Below are 25,731 nucleotides of genomic sequence, written 5' to 3' on the forward strand. Positions count from 1 at the left end.
CCTGAGGTAGCTAAGGGTGGAATGGACCTCTTGCTGATATCGTGAGTTTGCTAAACCAATTAACAAGAGATGAAAGGGAAATGTTTACGTATGATAAAATCGAAGATGGAATGTGCAGTTGAAGCATTATTTAATGAACTAATTAAGAACTTGTTTTAGGGTATGTTAATTAATAAAGATTTTTTAGAGACATGAAGAAAAATTGGTAAGCGAGCTTAGCAACAAATTGGAAACAGATCTATTGAAAAATATAAGAAAAATGATGTCTGGGATTGAACATTCAAATATATATCGAAACAATAATGACATCTCTCTCTCTCTCTCTCTCTCTCTCTCTCTCTCTCTCTCTCTCTCTCTCTCTCTCCCTTTATTTGAGGCTAAAATAGTCTCATAAGTATGCAGCAAATAACTATTTCTTAATCCATAACTACATAACAATTTCAACATTTAAGCTCAAATATTATTATGGTATGAGAATTGTGTTTTCCAGCTATCGATATCTCAAAATGAAATGGCTAAAGAGAAAATCGGAGATAATATAAGAAAAAAAGGCCAGAGAATCTTATTTCAACAGTTACACATGCAGAATAAGTCCGGGCATTATTTCTCCACTTCCATAAGCACGGTTTAGTAACAACATCCTGACTAAACGGTGAACCTCATTACACTTCTTGATCACACTCAAATTAGACAAAATTTGAAGGCACTGCGCCCATCAAAGATCTCCCTTTCCAGTCAGGCAATTTAAAAGGCTGTGAAGAATCAAAATAGCGTTAGAATCTGAAATGCAGAGCTGTGGTTTAGCACTCTTGGTGCTGGAAGGTGACAAATCACAGCAGCCTTAGTCTTCCATCCTTTTCATGAAAAAGAAATACAGATGAATCACTTTACAGGTCGTGCTACCCAGATCATTAATGTGCTTCAAACATTCTCTTTCGAGCAATCAATACTCTCTCTTCTTGAAGCGACAGAGCATCAACACCGGGCTCAACTTCGGACAACCAACTATCCCAACCCAAGGCTATGAAAAACCTCCGGATGTAATCCACAACAGATTTCTTGTCTCTTATGATGACAAAGCCTGAAGGCCGTAGAATTCTATCCATTTCAATAAGCAGATCCACGATACTGCATCCCTGAGTCTCAATCTCAGAAAATACAGTCCAAGCATGAAGGAGATCATAAGTTCGAGGATATGTTGAAAATGATTCACACCTGAACCAGATGCAGCAAATCAGCTTTAGATGATTACAGACAACACTTTCTTTGAGCTAGATTGACATTAAAAAGCACAACCTCTAGATTACTTCACACCAAGTGTCTCCATAGAAGCAATGAGGTTGATCAAACTCGCAGAAGCCATCTTCACGTTAACAGAACCTAGTACTTCACTAGTTCGTAGAGACTCTAATGAAAGGTAATATACTAATCACTGGCATTAAAACAGTAATCCAAACACTGTTTCTGGTAAACAGACAATAGAAAATATACCTATTCCCCCCCACACACACCTTGTCAACAGAGACTCCAAAGGCGACACAACAATTTATGAACAAAACCACATGGGTTTGACAGGGTCAGTACCACGTCTGGGACTTCATCCACAATGGATATGCAACAATAAGCCACTCTGATGCATGATACCATCTCCACAAGAGGTAAGGATTTTGATGAATTCTTTAGGAAAGTACTAGTCTCACTTGAAAAAGTGCACCATATTTTATGTAACCCGCAATCCATGAAAGCCCAAGATCTGCTCGAAGGTCACCCAACAAAATTATTTTCCAGACACAAACAAACAATGGGCCAACCAATAAGCTCAAGAGATGCAAAGTAAAAGGCATATTTACCGAAGTTTTCATAGGAAAGTGTTATGAAAACCATGGTTATTGAGTCTCTGTATATGGTCATGATCCAGTGGCCTCCATATTATAGGCTTCCATAGCATATCCAGTGACCCACACATACCAACATACACATTTATGCATATTTCATTTTCAGTTTGATTTGCAACAGGAGCACAATTTTACTAGATTGTATTTTTAATCACACACACACACATGCACACAAACATGTATGCAAGCATGGACACACCAATTTCACACATGCAGAAAGTTTTTTAGGACATGCAGAGCAAACAAGTTGCCACAATAATTACTATGCAACAATAAATGGTTTGTGTAGAAAGAAAATTCAAAAAAAAAATCTCTTCAGCGTCCAACTAAGACACAGGTAACTCTTACTGCAAACAATGGATTTATTCTTACCAGTCATGCACAGTTCCGATAAGGCCTCTGTCATAAATGATCTTCAATGTGCTAGAGCTGTTCACAGGAACAACATTCATCACCCAGACATCTTTATCTTTAAGGGCAGCAGCAAAACCTCCCAGATTTGCATTCATGTCCATGATATTTCTGAAAGTGTTCGCCTCTATTTCAGATTTCATCTGCTGCCAGTACTGAATAACCCTCCAATGCCATATCTCCTGATTTGTATAGGGTCTTTCTTGTTGACTTAATTTAGAAATTAATGAAAAAGGTAAAGCAAAGAACAGAATTGAATGTCATAAACATAAAAAATAGTAAAAAAAATTACCATGTCTTCAAGAAATCCCTCACTACTAATATCTAACTCTGCTAAGCGAGGTGGCGGTGTTGAAAGCCTTTGAGGCCATGGAACCAGGCCACTACCTTTTTCCTGATGCGTCTCTTTGTTGCCATAGAAAACAAAATAATTTCAGGGAAACAAAAAATGTATACCCAAACCCAAGCATAATGCAAAAGAATTCTATCAAACAAATAGTCAATAAGAAATTACATGCATGAACACAAACACAACCTACTCAATTGTGAAATTTCTAACTATAGAGCAAATAAAGTCAATTTTTTCACGTTAGAAAAATATCAACAAGATCATCTGAATTAGACAACATCAGCAGCTTTTCAATACTTAACTGCTTGATTCTTCCATGGGAGTGATATTTTGCATGCATGCACTTGATCTCACTGTTGGGAACTAATTCACGCCTCACCCTAAGCTAGGCTCACTCTCAAACCCTTCCGGTTTAACATACAAAACAGTACAACAAAGAGAACAAACAAGGTATAGCACTAAGCTGAACCAAAATACAATCATATTGAATATTCAACAATAAAAATAACTTCCAGAGGTTGATGTGGGAGCTCATCTTTCATGAAGCTCTTGCTGTCAATACTCATATGAAACGCAAAGATTATGCGTAAAACCCACCCGACGAATTCGTCGGGTGGGGAAGGTAAAAAAAATAAAAAAAAAGAGGTCCCCAATGAATGAGGAAGACAGTTCCCCAACCGTCTCCCTCACTCGCCATGGGAAAGGGGTGAGGATAAACCTCACCCCCCACGACCAGCAGGTGGAGGGTGAGGGTTATCCTCTCTTGATATACAGAGAGTGAGAAAGAGAGTCTAAAAAAAAAGAGAAAAAGTTGCAGAGAGAGAGAGAGAGAGCATACCTCGAGAAAGTCAGGAAGGAGGGAGGGAGGCAGTCACTAGAGCACCGCCGGTGACCACCGCAAGTAATTGCTTTTCCCTTTCCCCTATTTTCTTCCGTCTGATTTTCCTTGAGAGGCTGACAGCCGATGAGTCTGAGGAGTGATGGCCGACAGCCATGGTTATCGGCACCGTTATAGGGAATGGAAGAGAAGAAGAGGAAGTCGGCAACAGAGGAGTTGCCGGCATCCTCTCAATGGCGAGACGAAGACAGAAAGTCTCTGTCTCGGCCCCCTTAAAATAAAATAAAATAAAATATAAAAAAATAAATAAGAGAAGATAAGGGTAAGTTTTTAAAATTATAGGGCTTAGAACCCCTCTCTCTAGAAGTCAATTTCTAGAGAGAGAGAGAGAGAGAGGTGAGAAAGAAAGATAGAGAGAGGAAGAAAAAAAGATCGTGAGAGAGGGAAAAAGAGAGGAAAAGAGAGAAGAAGAAAAAGATCTTCGACATCGATTTTCATTATTCTTTTAGTTCTTTTTCAAATAAAAAATCAAGGTACAAGTTTCTCTCTTAATTCGCACGGGCAAGGAGTTAGTGTAAATCAATTCGAGCATGGGTTTAGAGAGGAAAAAAGAAAATCTAATCACAAAGATATATATATATATATATATATCAGTTTTGCCGAGTTCATGTTCATGCATCTGAAACATGTTTTTTTTAATCTGCCGATTTCATTTGCATGAACCTGATGTTTATGTGCATAATTTCAGTCTGTCGATTTTATGAGTTTGAATCATATACGTATATGCATATATGTTCAGCCTGTCGATCTCATGTCTGAATTATATATATATATATATATATATGTGTGTGTGTGTGTGTGTGTGTGTGTGTGTGTGTTTCAGACTGCTAATTAATGATGAATCTGATTTACATATATGTTTCAGATCATGTTTTGAATTTGATATATATATGTATTTCAGATCAAGGATTGGAATCTGATATATGTATATATCAGGCTGCAGACCATGTACATGATCTAGACAGACGTGTTATACATGTCTGCTGATCATATACATGATCTGGACAGATTGGTTCTACACATTGGTTGATCATAAGCTTGTGTTGTACTTGTTTGTTGATTATACCTGATGCATATACATATTTTGTTGATAGCCGATTCATGTACATAAAGCTGCTCATGGACATGAATCTGATTAACACACATACGTATCTTTGATAGCCGATTCATGTACATGAAGCTGATCATGTACATAAATCTAATCAGCACGCATGTATTTTTTTGTTAACCAGTTTATGTACATGAAGATGATCATGTGCATGAATTTGATCAACACACATGTATTTTTTATAGTCGATTCATGCACATGAAGTTGATCATGTACATGAATCTAATTAGCACATATATATTTTTGTTAGCAGATTCATGTACATGAAGTTGATCATATACATGAAGCTGATCTATGTCAGCCGATCATGTATATAAAGCTGATTACACGTGCAATTTGCAGTTAGCTGATCATGTACCTAAGTCTAATAAAAAAATTTATACCTATCTATGTTAGCCGATTCATGTACAGAAAGCTGATTATGTGCAGTTTGCAATCAGCTGATCATGTACATGAATCTAATCAGAAATTATGTACACATTTCTGTTAGTTGATTCATATAAATAAAGTTGATCATGTACATGAATCTGATCAGAATATATATATATATATATATATATATATATATATATATATATATATATATATATATATATATATATATATATATATATATATATATTTCTGTCGATGATAAATGGGCAAGGGTTGCTAGGTCGTCGCCCGGAAGCGACGCGTCATACCGGCGCCCGGGTGTGGTGTCAAATAGGATAGGGTTCCCTCACTTTGTTGGACGGGTGGGGGTAAAGAAGTTAGTCCAAGACCATAAAATTAGGTTAGCCACTTGGAACATAGGGTCTTTAACTGATAAGTTGGTAGAGTTAGTAGATGTTATGCGTAGGAGAAAGATTGATATTTTATGTCTACAAGAAACCAAATGGGTAGGTGAGAAATCAAAAGTGATAGAACCTTGGGGATATAAGATTTGGTATGCAGGAATAAATAGGAATAGGAATGGAGTAAGGATTGTTATGAGTCGTGAGTTTATAGATAATGTAGTTGAGGTCCGTAGGAAGGGTGATAGGATTTTACTTATTAAATTAGTATTATGTACAGATATTATTAATATTATTAGTGTTTATGCACCTCAAGTAGGTTTAGATGATTCCATTAAGCGTCAATTTTGGGAAGATTTAGATGAAGTAGTACAAGGGATATCTTATGGAGAAAGGTTTTTCATCGGCGGTGACCTTAATGGGCATGTAGGCATTAGTAGGGATGGATTTGAGAGTATCCATGGAGGCTATGGTATAGCAGAAAGAAACGAAAGTGGAGAAAGGATTTTAGATTTTGGTTTGTCCTATGATATGATCTTAGCAAACACTTGGTTTAGGAAGAGGGAGTCTCACATAGTAACATTTAAAAGTGGGGTTAATACGAGTCAGATAGATTTTTTCCTACTTAGAAAGAGAGATAGAGGTTGTTGCATCGATTGTAAGGTTATACCGGGAGAAAGTGTAGCTACACAACATAGAGTCTTAATTTTAGATCTTAGAATTAGACAATGCCGCAAAAGGGATAGACATAGGATAGATCTTAGAATTAAGTGGTGGGCACTGAAAGGAGCTAAACAAGGAATGTTTGTAGATCAGGTAGTTAAGGAAGCTGATTGGTGTCTCGAGAAGGATTCAGAATCAATGTGGAATAAGATAGTGGGTGGCATGAGAAAGGTGGCTAAGGAGGTATTGGGTGAGTCTAAAGGCGGTGCACCGCTAGGTAAGGATACATCATGGTAGAATGATGATGTCAAATTAGCTATTAAGGTTAAAAGAGAGTGTTATAGAAATCTAAATAAGAATCGTGATAATGAGAATTTAGAGAAGTATATGATAGCAAAGAAGAAAGCTAAAAAAGTAGTTCAGAACGTGAGGGATAAGGTATATAAGGAGGCTTATGACAAGTTGGATATCAAAGAGAGCGAGAAGGATATTTATAGGCTTGCAAAGATGAGAGATAGGAAATCGAGGGATCTGGGTATGGTTAGATGTATCAAAGATGAAATGCAAAGGGTTTTAGTCAAAGATGAGGAGATTAAGGAGAGATGGAAAGATTATTTTGATAAGCTATTTAATGAAAGTCATGCTCAGGATCTTGGAGACTTCTCCATTCCTTTTCATGAGATGAATCATGACTTCATGCGCAAGATTCAAAAGAAAGAAATTGCAGAGGCTTTGAAGAAAATGAAATCAAGAAGGGCAGTTGGCCCAGATGGTATACCTATCGAGACTTGGAAGTGCTTGGGAGAGAAAGGTTTAGAATGGTTGACAAATCTTTTTAACAAGATTTGGCGGACAGATAAGATGCCAAATGAGTGGAGGAAGAGTATTTTGGTGGCTCTATATAAGAATAAGGGTGATATACAAGATTACACAAACTATCGTGGTATAAAATTCATGAGTCATACTATGAAACTTTGGGAGAGGGTGATTGAGTCTAGGTTGAGAAAGATTGTCATGATATCGGAGAATCAATTTGGTTTTATGCCTGGAAGATCAACTATGGAAGTTATACATCTTCTTAGACAACTTATTGAGAGAAATAGAGAGAGGAACAAAGATTTGCATATGGTTTTTATTGATTTGGAGAAGGCATACGATAGAGTACCTAGGGACGTTCTCTGGTGGACAATGATTAAGAAAGGTGTTTCTCTCAAGTACATTAGTATAATTAAAGATATGCATGAAGGAGTAGTAACCAATGTCCGCACTTGTGGAGGGATGACAACCAATTTTCCTATAATGGTTGGGTTACATCAAGGATTTGCTTTAAGCCCTTTCCTATTTGCTATAGTGATGGATGAGCTTACGAGATCAATTCAAGAAAATGTGCCATGGTGTATGTTGTTTGCTGATGATATTGTTTTGATTGATGAGTCTAGAGTTGGGGTTAATGCTAAGTTAGAATTATGGAGACAGACATTGGAAGCAAGAGGTTTTAAGTTGAGTAAGAGCAAGACAGAATATATGGAATGTCGGTTTAGTAAGCAACGAAGTAGTGATGGGAGTGTAGTGAAGCTTGGTGAGCAAGAAATACCGGTGCATGATTGTTTCAAATATTTGGGACCTATCATTCAAAAATATGGAGAAATTGATGGAGATGTAAATCATAGGGTAAAAGTTGGGGGGATGAAATGGAAAAGTGCAACTGGAGTGTTATGCAATCGTAGAATGCCATTGCGGTTGAAAGGAAAGTTTTATAGGACGACTATTAGGCCCGCTTTACTATATGGTACAGAATGTTGGGCTGCCAAGAGACATCATATTCAAAAAATGAGTGTAGCTGAGATGCGTATGCTGAGATGGATGTGTGGAAATACAATAAAAGATAAGATTCGGAACGAGGAGATACGAAAGAAGGTAGGCGTTGCACCCATTGAAAATAAGATGAGAGAGAATCGTTTACGGTGGTTTGGACATATTCGGCAAAGGCCTAATGATGCTCCAGTTAGAAGGATGGAGAAATGGGAAAATATATTAGTTAAAAGAGGTCGGGGTAGGCCTAGGAAGACATGAATAGAGGTGATAGGAAAAGATATGAATGCATTGAACCTCACCGAGGACATGGCATTGGATATAAATGATTGGAGGAAAATGATTCATGTGGGAGACCCAGAATGATTTTCTTTTTTGGTTCATATCGCCGACCCCAATTGTTTTGGGATGAAGGCGTAGTTGTTGTTGTTGTATATATTTCTGTCAATTAAATTTTGGTCAGCCGATTAGGTACATAAATTTGATCCTAAACAGGTCAATTTGCAATTTGTATATCATATGCATGAATTTGATTATAATTAGATGTTTGCAAGACTGAGATCATATGCATGACTTTGATCATATGCACAAATCTGATCTTGTGTAGATCGTTTGCATGTTTGTTGTTCATATGCATAAATTTGATCATGAATAGTGTGGTCTGCAAGCTTTATATATGCATGTGTATGTGCGTGGCTAAATACGCATTTTTTTGTATGTGAATGTGCATTGTGAACATAAATTGTGAAACTATGTGTTTTATGTTAACTGAAATTTTGCAATGGCATGAATCACCTTTTGAGATTATGTTAGTGGTTATGTGTGAACCACTATGGGCCTATGTAGGTCAGGAGCAAGTGTTGCTCATGTGTTATTGAATTGTTCAAGCATTGCAAAATGATTTATGAAAAATATTAGCTTTACAAATTTAATTACTCTTAAATTGTGAGGGTCAGGGTCCGAAATTGTTATTATATGTGGATTTGCAAAACAGTTCTTGTGTAAAGAACTTTAAATTTATTTAAATAGTAAAAGTGGTCAAAACAGTGTAATTATACTCTTTTTTGATGTCTCTGGGAATCTTGGATAATAATCATGGAAGACCGTGAGGATACTAAAACTCCGTGTGTAATTGTGTCCTTAGAACCCAATGTGAGGTTCACGTTCCCAACCATGGTTTTAGAGAGCTTTTAACCACTTTGCCTGGGGGTGATGGTATTACTCAGTTGTAGTTATTGGTATACCAATAAAGTGGCGTCAATAGTTGTAAATTTTTATTGATGTCCCAACATTAGGTGGTGATTCCTAATGCTCTGATTAAAGGTGAGGATTTCTAATATCGGTCGGGAAACAAGTGCAGAACCCAGTAATTAAAATATAAATTGTGTGTTAAGCTATAACTGGAACTAACTTGAACCTCAAAAATTTTGCCCGTTGAGTATCCGCGGGTTTAAAAAAAGTGAAAATTAAATTATGTGTATTTAATAGGGACATGCATGAAAAAACACCTTTGATAAATAACTTAAAAAGTTATTCGTGCATGTGCATTAAATCATGCAACTGTTATTGTTCGACATTAATTGCATGCATTTCAGAATATTTGATTTGGCATGATATTGTTGAATGCTTGAATGATAATTTATTATTACTTATAATTTCCTCTTAAATTTATGCATGATTAATTTATGTTATTTCCTTTAATGATGAATTTTAGAAGAATTCGTTCAAGGACTTCGATTATTACCCGTTTTCTAAAATTGTTTTTCAAGCACAGGGGCTTAGTGATGCGTAGGACTGGCTGGTTGGACTCGAGGCTTGTGACTTGGGTTCTGACTTCTGCACCGGATTTAGCTGGAGTCGATTTTATATATTGACTTTTGACTCATTGATTTAATTAATGAAGTTCATTTTATTATTGAATCTATGCATGAAATGGTTTGTGGTATGGATATATTAAAGTTGTAATGTACCCAGGGTCCTTGGAAGGTTTTCTGTAATTATTTAAAAATAAATAAATAAATTTTTACTATTTTTCGAGAGTCAGTTGGGGTCATTATAGAGTTGGTATCAGAGCGATGCATAAGATTTGTCAGAACTAATCAGAACCATCACCATAAAAGTCAAAAACTCTACTCCATAAGCGGTCTCTACATCAGTGGTAAGAGCTATCTTGTGAAATTTGTCTCCTTACTGTCTTGAAATTTAGAAATTTTTATATTTTGACTGTATAAATAATTATATTTAAATCATTATGTTGTGATTTAAATTGTGTCTGATATGATTGTGATTGTTGTACCGAGATCAATCCTAAGGAGGTAGGTTTGATTCAGGCAGGTAAAGTAAGTTTATTAATAAATTTCAGTTGAATTTGTTTTATAAACGTATGCTCATGGTTGTTCTAGTTCTAGCAATCCCGTGAACTGGCAGAACCAGAGGGACTTCTTGACAAAAGTTGTCAACAGCTTGGCTGAGACTGTGACCATGCATATCCAAGCGCAGACGGCGCAGCCTACGACGTGTGTTCATCCTACATCAGTTGTCACCTACGAGAAGTTCTTAAAGTTAAATCCACCAACTTTCTTCTAGAAGGCCAACCCTAAAGACGCTGAGAGCTGAGTCGAGAAGACTAAGAAAGTGTTTCATGTCCTACTAGTACCTGAGGACTGACAAACTGACTTTGACACGTACCGTCTGAAGGGCGATTCCAAGAAGTGGTGAGACACTCTGCGTCGGGTAAAGTACGCAAGCATTAAGACCATCCCCTAAGACACCTTCAGAGGAGAGTTCTTAGAGGCATACTTTCTCTCCTTCGCCAGGGAAATGATGCAACAGCAGTTCCTCGATCTTACGCAAGGAAACATGAGTTTGGTGGACTACACCACCAAATTCAGGAGTTTGGAGCAGTATTGTTCCAACCTTTTCGTTGACGATAAGGCTAAGTGATGCAGGGCAGGACCCGATTGGGTCCATCGTGCCACCCGATCCGCCACAAAGGGCAGATGAAGGACCCCGCGCGTATGACTCACTTGCAGGGACGGAGCCACGATGCAGGGAGGTACCCCTACGCACCTACGCCAAGCGTGGTGGAGTTCGCACGCCCCAGAACCAACTGCAGATAGAGGCTGACCCGGATCGTGGGTCGGATCCAAATCTGGACCCGCGACCCGGGTCCAGTAAACAGCCTTTAAAAGGCCCTTCCTAGGGTTGCGTGGAAGAGAGAAGATTGAAAACTCTGGCCGTCTTTTGCCTTCTTGCATTTTCCTATTCCTTTATTTACTTGCTTACTGTTTTCCTTTTCATTCTTTACTGTCTATTGAATTTCCTATTACTTATTAAAACATTTATTGAGTTAATAAAGAAGTTCAGCCACACCGATTCACGGTGGGCCATTGTTTTACTCCTCCTCCAACGCGGCTGCATCAAAGTGGTATCAGAACCGCATCCTTTCTTCACCAGCGAGATGGCTCTTGAAGCAGGGACCGATCCGGCACGAGGCGAGGAACGTGAGGAGGCTTGCAGTGAAGATCCGATGTTGCATGTGATGGATGTACTTACAAAATCCAAGAAAATATGTTGCGGATGAGCAGGGATATTGCCAGACTATCAAAGAGAATGGATGGCTTCGATGAACGACTGGTGACCCTTGAAGCATCCGGGCCACAACCCCTAGTCGCAGGCGCAGATCTGGTGGATGGCGCGGAGACAGGCGTGAACCCTACTCTTTCTTCAATCTGTCCATCGAACCAACTTCAGCACAGTAATGTTCCTTCGCTCCCAACGGCACCGATGCAGACTCCCAATCCGGGTACTTTCCAGCAACTTCGGGGTGTTTCAAGGGGCGACGTTCCCTCTGTGGGGGTAGCGAACTCAAGGGAGTTATCCAATATGGCTGCCTCGCAAGTAAACTCGACCCTGCAGGGAATCGGCGTCCCACTGGGTCCTTTTTCAGGCCCGGTTTTGGGGTACCAGCACCCTGCGACCACGACCCTGGCCAGCCCGAACCATCGGGACCCCAGCATTACGCTGGGCCCATCGGTAGGCCCTAGCTCGTGGCAACTGGGGGCACTACAGGCCGGGATGGGACGACAGGGCCCCAGCGTTTCTCTGGGTATTTCGTCGGGCCGTGTTCTGTCGACCCGACCCGGTGAGACAACCTGCTACCCCCCTGACTTAGCGCACGGAAGCCTAGCGACTGCGTACCCGCGCACGGGAACAGGGGGGCCCCTACTGATTGGATTGAACCCTCATGACTACAGGGCCCGGGCCTGTGTCGCTGGGACCGTCCGTTGGGTCTCAGGGAACGGGTCTGGCGCCAGAACCCCTTCATCCAGCTTACCCCGTTGGATCCGGTTCGCGGGCTGTCCCAAACCAGATCCAACTCGTTAAACTTTATCCTCATGATGGACCCCCTACCGACCCAGACCCATATCGGGCCCGGACGGAGCTCCAGTTTGGATTTGAGCCGGGTCAAAACCAGACTCATCATCTTATGGATTGGGGATCGAGTTCAAACCAATCCTATTATCCCCACAACGCGAACCCCGATCCAGCCCATCCATATCTGGGTCCGACGAGTAGTGTAGGAATGGGCCCGATCCATATCCCATCGGGCGAATCAACCCATCCATATACCCACCAGACCCCATACCCATACCCATACCCATACCCAAACCCAAACACACTTGTCTACCCAACCCTGACCCAGAACCCAACACAACATCTGATCCAACACCATACTCCTAACCCACAACCATATTACACCAACTCTACCCGCCAGGAACCTGAACCCCACCCGAACCCTCAACCCCCCCTTGGACTTCCCGTCATTCCAGTACCACAATATCGGACGCAGATGGTGCCCGTCCACGGGCAACCCAGACCGAGGCAATGTCAGCAAGAACCGGCGCGCCCTGACCGCCGACCCCCCGTCGGGAGAGTTCGACAGCACCAGCATCCAGGCGAGCAACACCGCACTACGGACAACGAAGCAGTATGGGACGACGATATTTTCTGGAATAAGCATCCTGCAGGACTGGTAGAACCGCGACAACCGAGAGCACCCGACCACTCCTCCACTTATGGCGTGAAACTGGATCTTCCGACAGGGCGATTCGACGCGGAGCAGTTTTTCGACTGGTCTTATGCAGTGCAGTTCTTCTTCGACTATCACACCGTCGCTGAACATCGTCGTGTCTCGCTAGCGTCTACGCGATTGAGAGGCCTAGCACAGACATGGTGGGTGGAGCTACAACGATCAAGGGAGCGGCAGGGATTAGAGCGCGTACAGTCGTGGGAGGAAATGCAAAGACTGATGCAGTCAAAGTTCGTGCCTTCGGATCACGCCGAGCGAGCCTACAAGGAATACCTGACCCTGCGCCAAGGTTCCCGAACTGTAGCAGAGTACACCGCGGAGTTCCATCGTCTTTCCCTGCGTGTGCAGATCGAGGAAACAGCTCGTCAACAGGTCACGAGGTACATTTCAGGTCTCCGTCCTGTTATCTCTGACGATTTTAGTTGTGTCACAGTGGAGACATTAGATCAAGCCAGCAGTTGCGCCATGAACATCGAGGACAAGCTGAAGCGGAGGCAAGAATATAGGACGACCCGTAGTGAGCCCACCAGCCGACCCAAGCCGAGTTTCCCAACCAGGGGAGCAAGCTCCCCTAGTGATTCAAAACCTAGAACAGACCTTAGCAAACCTGACCAGTCAGGCCCAGCTTTCCACACCCGGTCCAAAGCCAAACCTAGTGAGTCGACCCTTCATTGTTTTAGGTGTCAAGAGTTAGGACATGTCGCGTCCAAGTGTCCAACCGTGAGCAGGAACACCCATCTTGTTGAAGGCATTGTCGAGTCCGCAAGTGAGAGTGATAGTGATGACAATTCATTAGTTGAAGTTGCGGATGAGAGGGGGGTTATAGAATTCGACGGCAATGTCGAAAATTTGTTGTTCATCCGTCATGTGTTGACCACACCCCGAGAATCGGCCCCATCGAAATGGCTAAGGAATAACATTTTTAGGACCCGGTGCAACTGTGAGGGGCACGCTTGTGATGTCATCATTGATACCGGAGCATGTGAGAACATGGTGTCTGAGAGTGTGGTGTCTACTTGAAACTCAACACCGAAAAGTTGTCCCAACCCTATAAGATGGCTTGGTTCAAGAAAGGAAACGAGGTTCCCATCACTCAGTGATGCCTAGTCCGGTTTTCCATGGGGGAACACTACCACGATGAGGTGTGGTGTGATGTAGCCCCTATGCACGCGTGTCACATTCTCTTGGGACGTCCCTGGCAGTTCGATCGCCAGACAACTCACGATGGCCGCAAGAACACATACTCCTTTGTCTTTAATGGTCATAGGATAGTCCTTCTACCTATCAAGGAGACTGGTTTCCCCACTGTAGACAAACCTGAGCGAGTTCCCTGAATCGCAGGCCTCTCGTACCGGCTGTTCCTGGACCATTGTCAGGAAGATGGCTATTGTTATGCCCTAGTGGCGAAGCCTGTGATGAGTTCGTCCGTGTCCATTCCCGCGGACGTTGCCCCTCTTCTAGAGGAGTTCCGTGACATTATGCCGGATGAACTACCTGATGGATTACCTTCGGCAAGGGTAGTTCAGCATGCCATTGAATTTGTGCCAGGGTCGAGCCTACACAACCTTCCTGCATATCGCATGAACCCCTCCGAACACACTGAGTTATTAAGGTAGGTTCAGGAATTACTGAAAAAGGGATTCATTCGCGAGAGTGTTAGCCCTTGTGCAGTACCCGCCTTACTCACTCCCAAGAAAGATGGGTCCATGCGCATGTGTGTCGATAGCCGCGCGATTAATCGCATCACTGTCAAATACCGTTTTCCCATTCCCCGCTTGGATGATATGTTTGATATGTTATCTGGTGCCTCCATTTTCTCTAAGATAGATCTCAAAAGCGAGTATCACCAGATTCGTATACGAGAAGGGGACGAGTGGAAAACGGCATTCAAGACACGTGATGGATTGTACGAGTGGTTAGTCATGCCGTTTGGGTTATCTAATGCCCCAAGTACCTTCATGAACATGATGACCCAAGTCTTGCGTCCGTGTATTGGGAAGTTTATTGTTGTCTACTTTGACGACATTTTGATCTATAGTTCCTCATTGTCCGAACATTTGAGTCACCTGCGTCAAGTCTTAGATATTTTGAGAAAGGAAAAATTGTATGCCAATGCCAAAAAGTGTGAGTTTATGACGTCCAGTGTCGTGTTCTTAGGGTTTATTGTGTCATCTGATGGTGTCAAGGCCGACCCCGCAAAAGTCCGCGCGATTGTCGATTGGCCTACCCCAAAGACTATCGGAGAGATCCGTAGTTTCCACGGGTTAGCCACGTTTTACCGACGTTTCGTGAGAAATTTTAGTACCCTTATGGCCCCCATCACAGAGTGCCTAAAAGGTACTAGTTTTCATTGGACGCCCGCGGCTGGCAAAGCCTTTACGCTCATCAAAAAAAAAATAACCAGTGCTCCTGTCTTAGCTCTCCCAGATTTTAGTGCAGTCTTTGAGGTTGAATGTGATGCCTCCAAAGTGGGGATTGGCGTTGTCTTGAGTCAGAATCGTAGGTTTGTTGCCTTCTTTAGTGAAAAGCTGACTCAGGCCAGGTGCCAATACTCCACTTACGATGTTGAATTCTATGACGTTGTACAAGCCCTTCGTTATTGGAGACATTATCTCATTTATAAGGAATTTGTCTTGTACACGGACCATGAGGCCTTGAAGTATCTGAACAGTCAAAAGAAGTTGAGTGCACGTCATGCCAAGTAGGTCAGCTTCTTGCAAGAGTACACCTTTTCGCTTCGGCATCAATCTGGTACCCTGAACAAGGTGGTTGACGATCTTAGTAGGAAGAACAACCTTCTGATGACTATGTCAGTGCAGGTCATTGGTTTTGAACAATGCAAAGAGTTATATCCCACGGACCCTGATTTTCACAAAATCTGGGAAGGGTGCATCTCTTCAGATCGCACCCTCGACCCCCGTTTTTGTATCCATAATGGTTACCTCTTCCGTGGTAACCAATTATGTGTGCCCAATTTCTCCCTGAGACTTTAGTTGATTTCTGAATTACATGAAGGAGGGTTAGCAGGGCATGATAAGACGTTTGCTCTCTTAGATGAACGATACTTTTGGCCCAAAATGCGCAAAGATGTTGTCAAGTTCATCCAAGGCTGTCATGTGTGTCAAGTGTCCAAGGGGCATCGTCAGAATAGTGGTATGTATACCCCGTTACTCATTCCTGAACGGCCGTGGGAGCATGTCTCCATGAATTTTATCGTGGGCCTTCCCTGCACACCACGTCGTTTTGATTCAATTTTAGTAGTTGTTGACCGGTTTTCCAAAATGGCTATCTTTGTTCCGTGCAAGCGCACCACCGATGCCTCTTTAGTCGCCTCATATTATTTCAAGGACGTTGCCCGCTTCCATGGTCTACCTCACACCATCACTTCCGATCGCCACACGCGTTTTATGAGCCACTTTTGGAAATCGTTATGGGCCCTGTTGAAAACTAAGCTTCAGTTCAGTAGTGCGTATCACCCCCAGACTGATGGCCAAACCGAAGTTGTGAACCGCACCTTAGGAAATTTGTTACGGAGCCTAGTGGGTGAAAATGTCAAAACTTGGGATCTCGTATTGCTCCAAGCCGAGTTCGCCTATAACAACTCCATTAACCGTTCTACTGGTAAATCTCCATTCCAGGTAGTGTATGGTCGGTCTCACACCCATGTCGTTGACCTAGCCCCTGTGTCAGATCTCTCAGCTCCAGCTTCGGATGCCTTTGATGCCGTCGAATATATGCGTGACATTCACAGACAAGTCCGGGCCAAACTTGTTGAAAGCTACGAGACCTACAAAGTTTTCGTAGATCAGGGTCGTCGTGATGTCCATTTCGAGGTCGGTCAAATTGTCTGGGTGTATCTGCGTCCAGAGCGTTTTCCTGTAGGCACCTATAGCAAATTAAGTCCTAAGAAGTATGGCCCTTTTAGGATCCTTCAGCGATTGGGTTCGAATGCTTACCTCCTTGAGCTGCCCGATGATTGGCATATTTCCCCTATTTTCAACGTGGCCGATCTATATGCTTATTGTGGCAACAACAAGTCGACAGAGCCGACTTCTTCCCAACCAGGGGAGAATGATGCAGGGCAGGACCCGATTGGGTCCATCGTGCCACCCGATCCGCCACAAAGGGCAGATGAAGGACCCCGCGCGTATGACTCACTTGCAGGGACGGAGCCACGACGCAGGGAGGTACCCCTGTGCACCTACGCCAGGCGTGGTGGAGTTCGCACGCCCCAGAACCAGCTGCAGATAAAGGCTGACCTGGATCGTGGGTCGGATCCAAATCTGGACCCGCGACCCGGGTCCAGTAAACAGCCTTTAAAAGGCCCTTCCTAGGGTTGCGTGGAAGAGAGAAGATTGAAAACTCCAGCCGTCTTTTGCCTTCTTGCATTTTCCTATTCCTTTATTTACTTGCTTACTGTTTTCCTTTTCATTCTTTACTGTCTATTGAATTTCCCATTACTTATTAAAACATTTATTGAGTTAATAAAGAAGTTCAGCCACACCGATTCACGGTGGGCCATTGTTTTACTCCTCCTCCAACGCGGCTGCATCACTAAGGCAGCCAAATATGTGCAAGAGCTGAAGGACGGGCTTCGGGTTTAGGTGATGACCAGCTGTCGTACCAAATGCAACGACACCATCGAGTCGGCTTCCATCCTGAATGAGGAGTGTGAGTTATTCAAGGGTGGACAGCCGAAGAAAGGTGAGAACGGTAACGGAGGAGCTCGGAAGAACCCACCTGCAGGCGGCAAGATGCAGGAGGTTAAAAGCAAGAGGCAGAAGACCCAGCAGGAGAACCACAAAAGTCATCCTCAGCAAAGATAATAGTAAGGGAAGACTCAGTCGACATGCAGGCGGTGCAACAAGAGTCATCCTATCAGCCATTGTCCTCTCTTTAAGGGGGTCTGCTACCAGTGTCAACAACCGAGACATGTCTTATAGTACTGCCCGAACAAGTCAGTAGCTCAGGGCAGGAAGCAAGGGAAGACTCAGTCGACATGCAAGCGGTGCAACAAGAGTCATCCTATCGGCCATTGCCCTCTCTTTAAGGGGGTCTGCTACCAGTGTCAGCAACCGGGACATGTCGCACTGTATGGACTAAACAAGTCGGTACCTCAGGGCAGTCATGTGCATGTTGATTGCAAATTTTACTTGTTTCACAAGAATCACAACAGCACATATCTCTACATACAAAATCCACAAGTTATGATTGATATTAGAGTAGTTGTATACCATTTTATTGAATGACTGAGTATTTGTATTATCAAAAAATAAGAAAGAAAATGTCAAAATATATTAGTTATAGTTCAACTATATCAAGAGAGCTTAATCAAGCTCTCAAGAAGCAAGAAACATGAAAAACTGAAAAAGACAAATGCATAAGTCACAAAAACCACATATGACATATATCATAGTCTGCTTAGTCACTAACCACAACACGAAGATGCTTACTCTTTGAGTATGGGATGATACAAGCCTTCATTGGTACGTGCCAAGATGCATCTGGATCCACATCCGAACCACACAAAGGTGGTAGAGTTCCTGGAGCTCTTATTCTGTAACAACTATTACTTGTTGGCTTCACCCAGATGACAGTTTGGTTTCTCTTGGATGCAACTCTCCAGCACATTCTTTTCAGAAGATCACTCATAGCATTCCATATCCTAAGGTTCTCCTCATCTTTGGCATAGGCTTCTGGAGAAGAGTATGCAAAGTAGCCCCCTGGCCTCAGTAATCTATCCAACTCTAGCAACAGAATCCCATCCCTCTGAAGCCAATCAATCCTACAACGTGAACAATGAGCCAACTCAAATGACCTGCTAGGATAAGGAAGCCTCATAGTTGCCAACACGCCAAGGGTTGCAGGAATTCCCCTTTCCAGAGCAAATTGGATTTGATTCTCATGAACATCATTAGGTGCAAGCGACATTGCTATTATATCAAGAGGAAGAAGGTACGCCCCGAAACTTGCAACCCCACAGCCGACATCAATAACATTCCTAATGTTCCCGCCATTGTTGAGGTTATCATTAGGGAACCTGAGCATCTAATCCAATACAGACCCCAATTAGTCACCAGGCTTTCAAGATCAAATTAACAGCCTCTAAAAGCAGAACCACCAAAAACTTGTACAAATAAAACCAACCAAAAGAAAGACATAGAAGGATCAGTGACAATGACACAAAGATCCATAACTGACAGAAGCAGCAGATGTATGAGCAAACCTTAGCCAAAGCAGTAATGTATTTATAAGCTCCAGAGTGAAAATGGGTTCCCCCGCCAGGGAAATTTATCTTGTCCCCTCTGACCACCATCCAATTCTGGTCGGATTTCTTGGACGCAAGGTGAGTGTGCGGTATGTTCACCTTCCAAACTTCGTCTCTGCTTGCAGGCCATCTGATGGGTACCTTCAATTTTCAAACAAAACAATCTTACTGAACTCAACGAGCTACCAAGAATCCAAAGTTTCATGAATCCACCTCAGTTATACATAGACCAAGAACATATGGTACCTTTAAATTTTCAAACAAAACAATCTTACTGAACTCAACAAGCTACCAAGAACCCAAAGTTTCACGAATTCACATCAGTTACACTTAGACGAAGAACATAATCATAGAACAACCGCCACCCCCCACCCCACCACCACCACCACCGCCCCAAAAAAGAAAAAAAGAAAGATAAGAGGGAGATATCCATAAGATCAAGTGAAAGAAACCATTTACAAGAAATTGAGCACCAAAAGCCAAGAAAAATAAATAAATTGTGGGGTCTTTTCTCTTTTTCTTTTTTCATCATTACTGACCTTGTAACCACGGGGAGGAGGGATCAAGCAATTGTATCGTCGTTCTTGGGGTGGGCAATGCCGCTCATAATGTTCCATCAAGCTCAAATTGAACTTCCATTTCATCTGGTATATAAGATGCCTATCCGAGCACGGGATCAACTCCGAGAGACTAGCATCGCAAACCTACAAAAAATAAACAAAAAGCGAACAAAAAATCAAGAACCAAGAAACTCTAACAAGAAAGAAAGAAACCACGAAGCTCGATCGAATACCCCCGAAACCAACTTAGAATCAGAACCACACAATCCAAAAATCAACCACCAAGGAAACACTCCTCCCTAGAAACCAATCAAACGAAAACTCTAAGAAGCGTAAGAGAATTCTCCAATCGAATCACGTACCGGGATGCTTCTGAGCTCGTAGGAACCAACGTCTCCCCCTCCTCCGCCGCCGCCCCCAAGATTGTCTGAGGCGGAAAGAGAGAATCTGGAGACGAAGGGATCAGTGGCTTCTCCTGATCTGCCATCGAGCTCGTCCCTTATGAGAGATCGAGGAGGGAGGAGGGAGCCGTAGTAGAGGCTGCAGAGGCCCAAGAGAGCGATCAGAGCGATGAAGAGCTTCGTGTACGAGAGACCGCCGCCACTGTTCCTGCTGCTGCTGTTGTTCATCTTCGTGCTTATGAGGAAGTCGGCGTTGCAGAGGAGAGTGAGAGAGAGGGAGAGAGCCAGAGAATTTCGGTCGGGAAGGAGAAGGAAAGAAGGCTCGCATTTCCTTCTTTCCCGTGAGAGTCGGAAAATTTTTTAGGAGACAATTTTACTTTTTATCTTGAATATTTAGCTAATTTACAGAAACAAGCTGACTGATCAGATATTTACATAAAAGCGGCCTAAATTTTTTATAATTACACTTAGGCGCCTGCTTTGGTTCCAACATCATTCAGCCGACCTTTGTTTGCCTGATCAAACAGCTTCATTGAATGCTCTTGTTCTATATCACAAAGATTTGCCGTCACAGGGACACGTAATTTTCAGGTGTGATTCTTAAGTTCAAAGCTTTTAGAAAATATGATGGAGTGACATGTAATTTTTTATTTTAATTAATAAAAAAAAATGAATATTTTAATATTAAAACTGCATTTTATTGAAATGGATTAATCTAACATTAAACTAGTTGTATTTAAAAGCAAATAAATTCAACATTACTAAAATGTCTTTAAAAATGATATTTTTTAAAACATATGACTACTTTTTGAGGTAAAAAAGTACAGTTACTTTTCAAAGAAGGTTGTTTGATTTTTTATTTCCCTTCAAGTTCAAATGACTTATAATACTAAAAGCAATAACCATATATTTTTAAAAATATCATTTCTGTAAAGGTATTTTAGCTAATTTAATATAATTGAGTTCATCTAATGTTAAACACAACTAGTTTAATATTAGATAAACTCTATTAGAATAATATTAAAAACTATTAACAATATTAAAATAATAATTATATATGTTAATCTATATCATAGTTACCAAAAGTTTCATGCTTCGTAAAGAAGTTTTCTTAAGAAGCCGAAAACTCAAGCCCCAAAATAAGGAAAAGCTTTAAAAAATCTGCTTTCGAAGTATGAAAAACTCCATTCTCTTTTGCTTCCTTAAGCTTTTCATCTCTCCTTTTGTCATTTCTCTCTCTCTTTTATTTACTTTCTATGTTAAAAAATAATTATTTTTTTATAACAAACTTGCATGGTTTTATATCATTTGTGTTTATGTCATTTCTTATTTGTTTTGGCCTGCGCTTTACATTGCTTTCTATGTATTTTCTTTTTATTTTTTATGCACTCAAATAATCGCTTCACAATTGTATTATGCTTCGCACATAGCTTATTGTATCCGTTTCATTTCTTAATAATTATGGTCCATATTAATATGTCCAACCATGATTACATAACCAAAATGAATTCTTCTTTTTTATTCTCTTAATAAAATGAATTGTTGGATTAAAAGATCAAAAAAATGTCATTTGAAACCTCATTTGAGTTTTTAAATTGCTGAGAAAGAAAGTAGGCTGTTGGATGTAATATTCAAAAATTGAACAATGTTTCTTAAATAGCTTATATGATGGGTGGCTTACTGTAAATTTACTCTGAATCACTTCCTTTTTTATAGTCTCCGGTTGATACAGTAGAAGTGGACTGGAATGTCCCGGTGTCCGCGGGGGACAAGAATGGATCGGTTCTGTTGCTTTAACAATGATGATCTGGAATCGTATCCCTATCCAGATCCGTGTAAGATATTACTGCAACCCAGAAAACAGGTAGGATTGGATCTTATCTACGGTCTTGCAGCAATTTTGTTACAAACTCTAACCAAGGTTTGTTTGCTAAGGATCAGGCCTTGGATTGTGTTTTTAATGGTGCTTTTATTATAAACTTGCAGTCATGAAGCCACCATAACTTATAATATATGCACTTGATTTATGTAGATTTAATATCCAAAGCAAAAAAACTAACTTTTTAAGTATGTTTAACATGTTCTATTTATATTTTAGATCATTTTTTTATGATAAAAAAAATGCAAACAAAAAAATTTAAATTTTTGGATTTACATCCAAACAAACCCTAACATTCATGATTTACTAATAGTAGTTTATGTAATATATAGATCTTCTTATGAAGGTGATATGACCTACAATTGTTTTGATTTATTTAAGCATTCTAAACCTAATGTATAGTCTAACTTGACCCATATATATAAGGTAAGATTGTAGAATGTGTTCAATAAAAGATATAGTAGATGGCATGTCAATCATCATAATCTATTTATGGTTTTTTTTTTAATTCTTACCAAACAAATGTTGCAAAAAATCCTAATTAGTTGGACTCATAATTAGACCTAGAAATTGATATAAATGCAATTGAATATTTACCTATTGAAGAGTTGGCAAAGCATCTAGGGTCACAAAGGAAGTCTAATGTAAGTGCCTTTATATTATTTTTTTCTCTTGAAAACGAGTTCAAAAATATATATGACTCTTGTTTATATTTTATAATTGTGGTTATCTTAAATCCATGATTTTGTTGTTGTCGTTCATTTGATTTAATATTGTTCTTGTATGATAGTGAATATTTTTGTCTTATTCAATTCTATACAATATAGTCTAAGCTAATAGTGTTTGCATGAAATTAACAAATGTCGACATATCGTTCATGATGAAGAGGTGAGTGTTCTTCCTCCTCGTGAATTAGTTCACTACCTGTCAGCCAAGGTGAATACCTAAACGAGATCAACTTTAGATCACAAGTGGGTGATACTTCAAAGGAAAAAGAGAAGACCCCCCCCCCCCCACACACACACACACCATAGGCCACTGCAGCTTCAGAGTCGTTCATGATGGCTTCATGTAAATATTAATTCAATATTTCTTTAGTATAATTAAATTTTTATTACTATTATTCCTATTAATATTCGTTTCTTACAACATATTAGCAACTGCAGAATCTTCTCAGCGTAAACATAAGAAGAACAAATGTATTGTCCACTAGAAGCAAATCAAGCAATCAAAGGCTTCAGTAACTATCAAGCCTGGGACGCAAGGAGTCGTGGGCGAGAGATGAGGCTTTCTTGCATCATTAGGAAGTGGGTCAACATCACTCACAAGTAGTGGATAAAGGTATCAGAGGACAAAAAGATGGTATTGCGTGAGGCAGTTTACGTAAGTATATTATCTAATTATAATTTAATAAATAAATTAATCTATAAAAAAGGTGTTACTAACTATATTTTGATAATTTGATGCAGGTTGAGTTTGATTTAGACAAGGATATAGTTAAACATCATGCTACCATGGATAAGCAGCTTCAGCTATCATACTCTAAGGGTGCAAGAAGGTTTTTACAAGCATTACAAGAGATTTGAAAATTACGATGAAGTAACAAAATATCATCCCGAGGGAGTCAACTATGAAGTGTAGAAAGGGATTTGTAACTTTTTTACGAGATCCTATTGGACGATAAATATTAAATATATATTCATAAGTAAATAAATATTCAAATTTTTAGATTTTTATGAACTAATTGATCTTTCTTTGGTTAACAACAGACGTTAGAGAAAAAAATTGTGAATAAAGTAAAACAGACAGTCTAACATACCAGCGGATTGTCTTCTTCATACATCAAGAGGTTTCATATGAGAATAAGTTTTTTTATTTCTTAAGTTTATTTTTTTTATATAGTAGTATAATACTAAATATGTTTGAATTAATAGATCTTAAATTTGTTAATTACACACTGAAATAGAAAGGCACAAACCGACAATGAGTGCATTATACAAAGAGACGCACACCCATTCAAATCACATGACATTCATCTGCAATAAAGCAAAAGATACCTTTGTAAGTAACTCACTTTATAGCAGCAAAGCAGAAGCCGCATCCATTCATTCTATTTTGTATATTATCATTAGTTACTGATAACCAAATATTAATGTCATGCAAAACAAGTTGCACTTTGTGGAGATTGAAAGTGATGAAACATGTTTTTCACAAGAAGATTATTCAATATCTCAGCGAGATGTCTTTGCCAAAGTCCTCGAAGAACGGTTTGAACATATAAAAGGGATTGATGCATTTGTCATTCCATCCAAAGGTAAAGCTCGTGTTTCAGAGCTATCTTCTCAGCTGGAGGAGACATAGCCAGAGCTCCAACAATTAAGAGAAGAACAAATGATGGACCGAGCTCAACAGGAGCTAGAGAGAGAACAGAAACGACTCCTTCAGCAATTGAAGCAAGAGAGAGAAGACCAAGTGCGAGAGAGAGAATAAATTAGGAAGCTCCGAGAGTAGATGCAGACCTTCATAGATTCTCTCATACAGAACCCTCATCCTAGATCTCTCTTATTTTCTCGTAAATAAGGTCGTCGATGTTTATTTGTTGGATAAACATGTCATAATTTTTGATGTTATGTTATGTTCTAAGGATACATCTGTTTATATTTTCTTTTTTTGTTTGACCTGTATTAATTTTTACCATAATGAGATGTTGTAGTTAATGTGAAACAGATTTTATATATATATATATATATATATATATATATATATATATATATATATATATATATTGAAGTTGATATTCTCTTGAATATGAAAAGATATTTTGTTAATGTTATCTTTATGCTTTTCTAAATTCTCATGAAAGTGAAGAAAAAGGTGAAAGCATTATCGAGCCTTCAATTGTAATGTGATTAAAATATATGTAAGTAATGAGATTGAATTATCATACTGTTATCATCATCATTAACATTTTCATCATTATTTTTTTTTATAATTTTGTTTTTTAATTGTCATATTGTATTCATTCTTGAAGTGTGTTTGATGCAGTTTTGGAGAAGATGTAGGGGAGGAGGTTGGAGAAGATGTATGTTTGTTTTTTGAAGTGTATGTTTATATTTGAATATATGTTTAAAGTTGAATGTTTGAAGGAGTTGGAGCGGATGAATGTTTTAGGAGGTTGGAGAAGTGTATGTTTATACTTGATTATATGTTTTACGATATATAAATACTAGTATATGTTTATTTTTTAATTGATATTTGAAATATATGTTTGTATTTGAATGAGTGTATGTTTGAGGGGATTGGAAATGATGAATGTTTAAGGAGGTTGGAGAAGTGTATATTTATATTTGAATGTATGTTTCAGGATGTATAAACATTTGAATTGATGTTTTAAGTATAGGTTTATATTTGAATTGATGTAAGTTTAAGAATGTTTGAAGTGTATTTTTGAATTGTATTTGCCATTTTGTTTAATGTAATATAAAAAAATATCAAAATTTCATTTTTGAGGGTTTAAAGCCTATAACGACAATATTTATGTGTTGTTGTTATCGACCTTAACCCTGTGTCACCATTAAAACCTATAATGGCAACTTAATTGTCGCCTTCATAACCTAAA

At 40.0% G+C, this 25,731-nt stretch overlaps 1 protein-coding gene across 1 annotated transcript; it reads right to left on the bottom strand.

Moving 5' to 3' along the window:
• Positions 1-542: 542 nt before the first annotated feature.
• Positions 543-20,602, bottom strand: LOC149833236 (putative methyltransferase PMT9). Its single transcript, XM_090012762.1, has 7 exons — positions 20,195-20,602; positions 19,812-19,976; positions 19,231-19,413; positions 18,458-19,052; positions 2,599-2,711; positions 2,268-2,488; positions 543-1,215 (listed from the first exon to the last, which is right to left on the bottom strand). Exons 1-7 carry the CDS (start codon positions 20,459-20,461, stop codon positions 912-914), a joined length of 1,848 nt encoding a protein of 615 aa, XP_089868888.1. The 5' UTR covers positions 20,462-20,602; the 3' UTR covers positions 543-911.
• Between the last annotated feature and the right edge of the window lie 5,129 nt (positions 20,603-25,731).

Source organism: Nuphar pumila, chromosome 7, assembly GCF_984573655.1.
Source record: "Nuphar pumila chromosome 7, dmNupPumi1.hap1.1, whole genome shotgun sequence".
Taxonomy (NCBI): domain Eukaryota; kingdom Viridiplantae; phylum Streptophyta; class Magnoliopsida; order Nymphaeales; family Nymphaeaceae; genus Nuphar; species Nuphar pumila.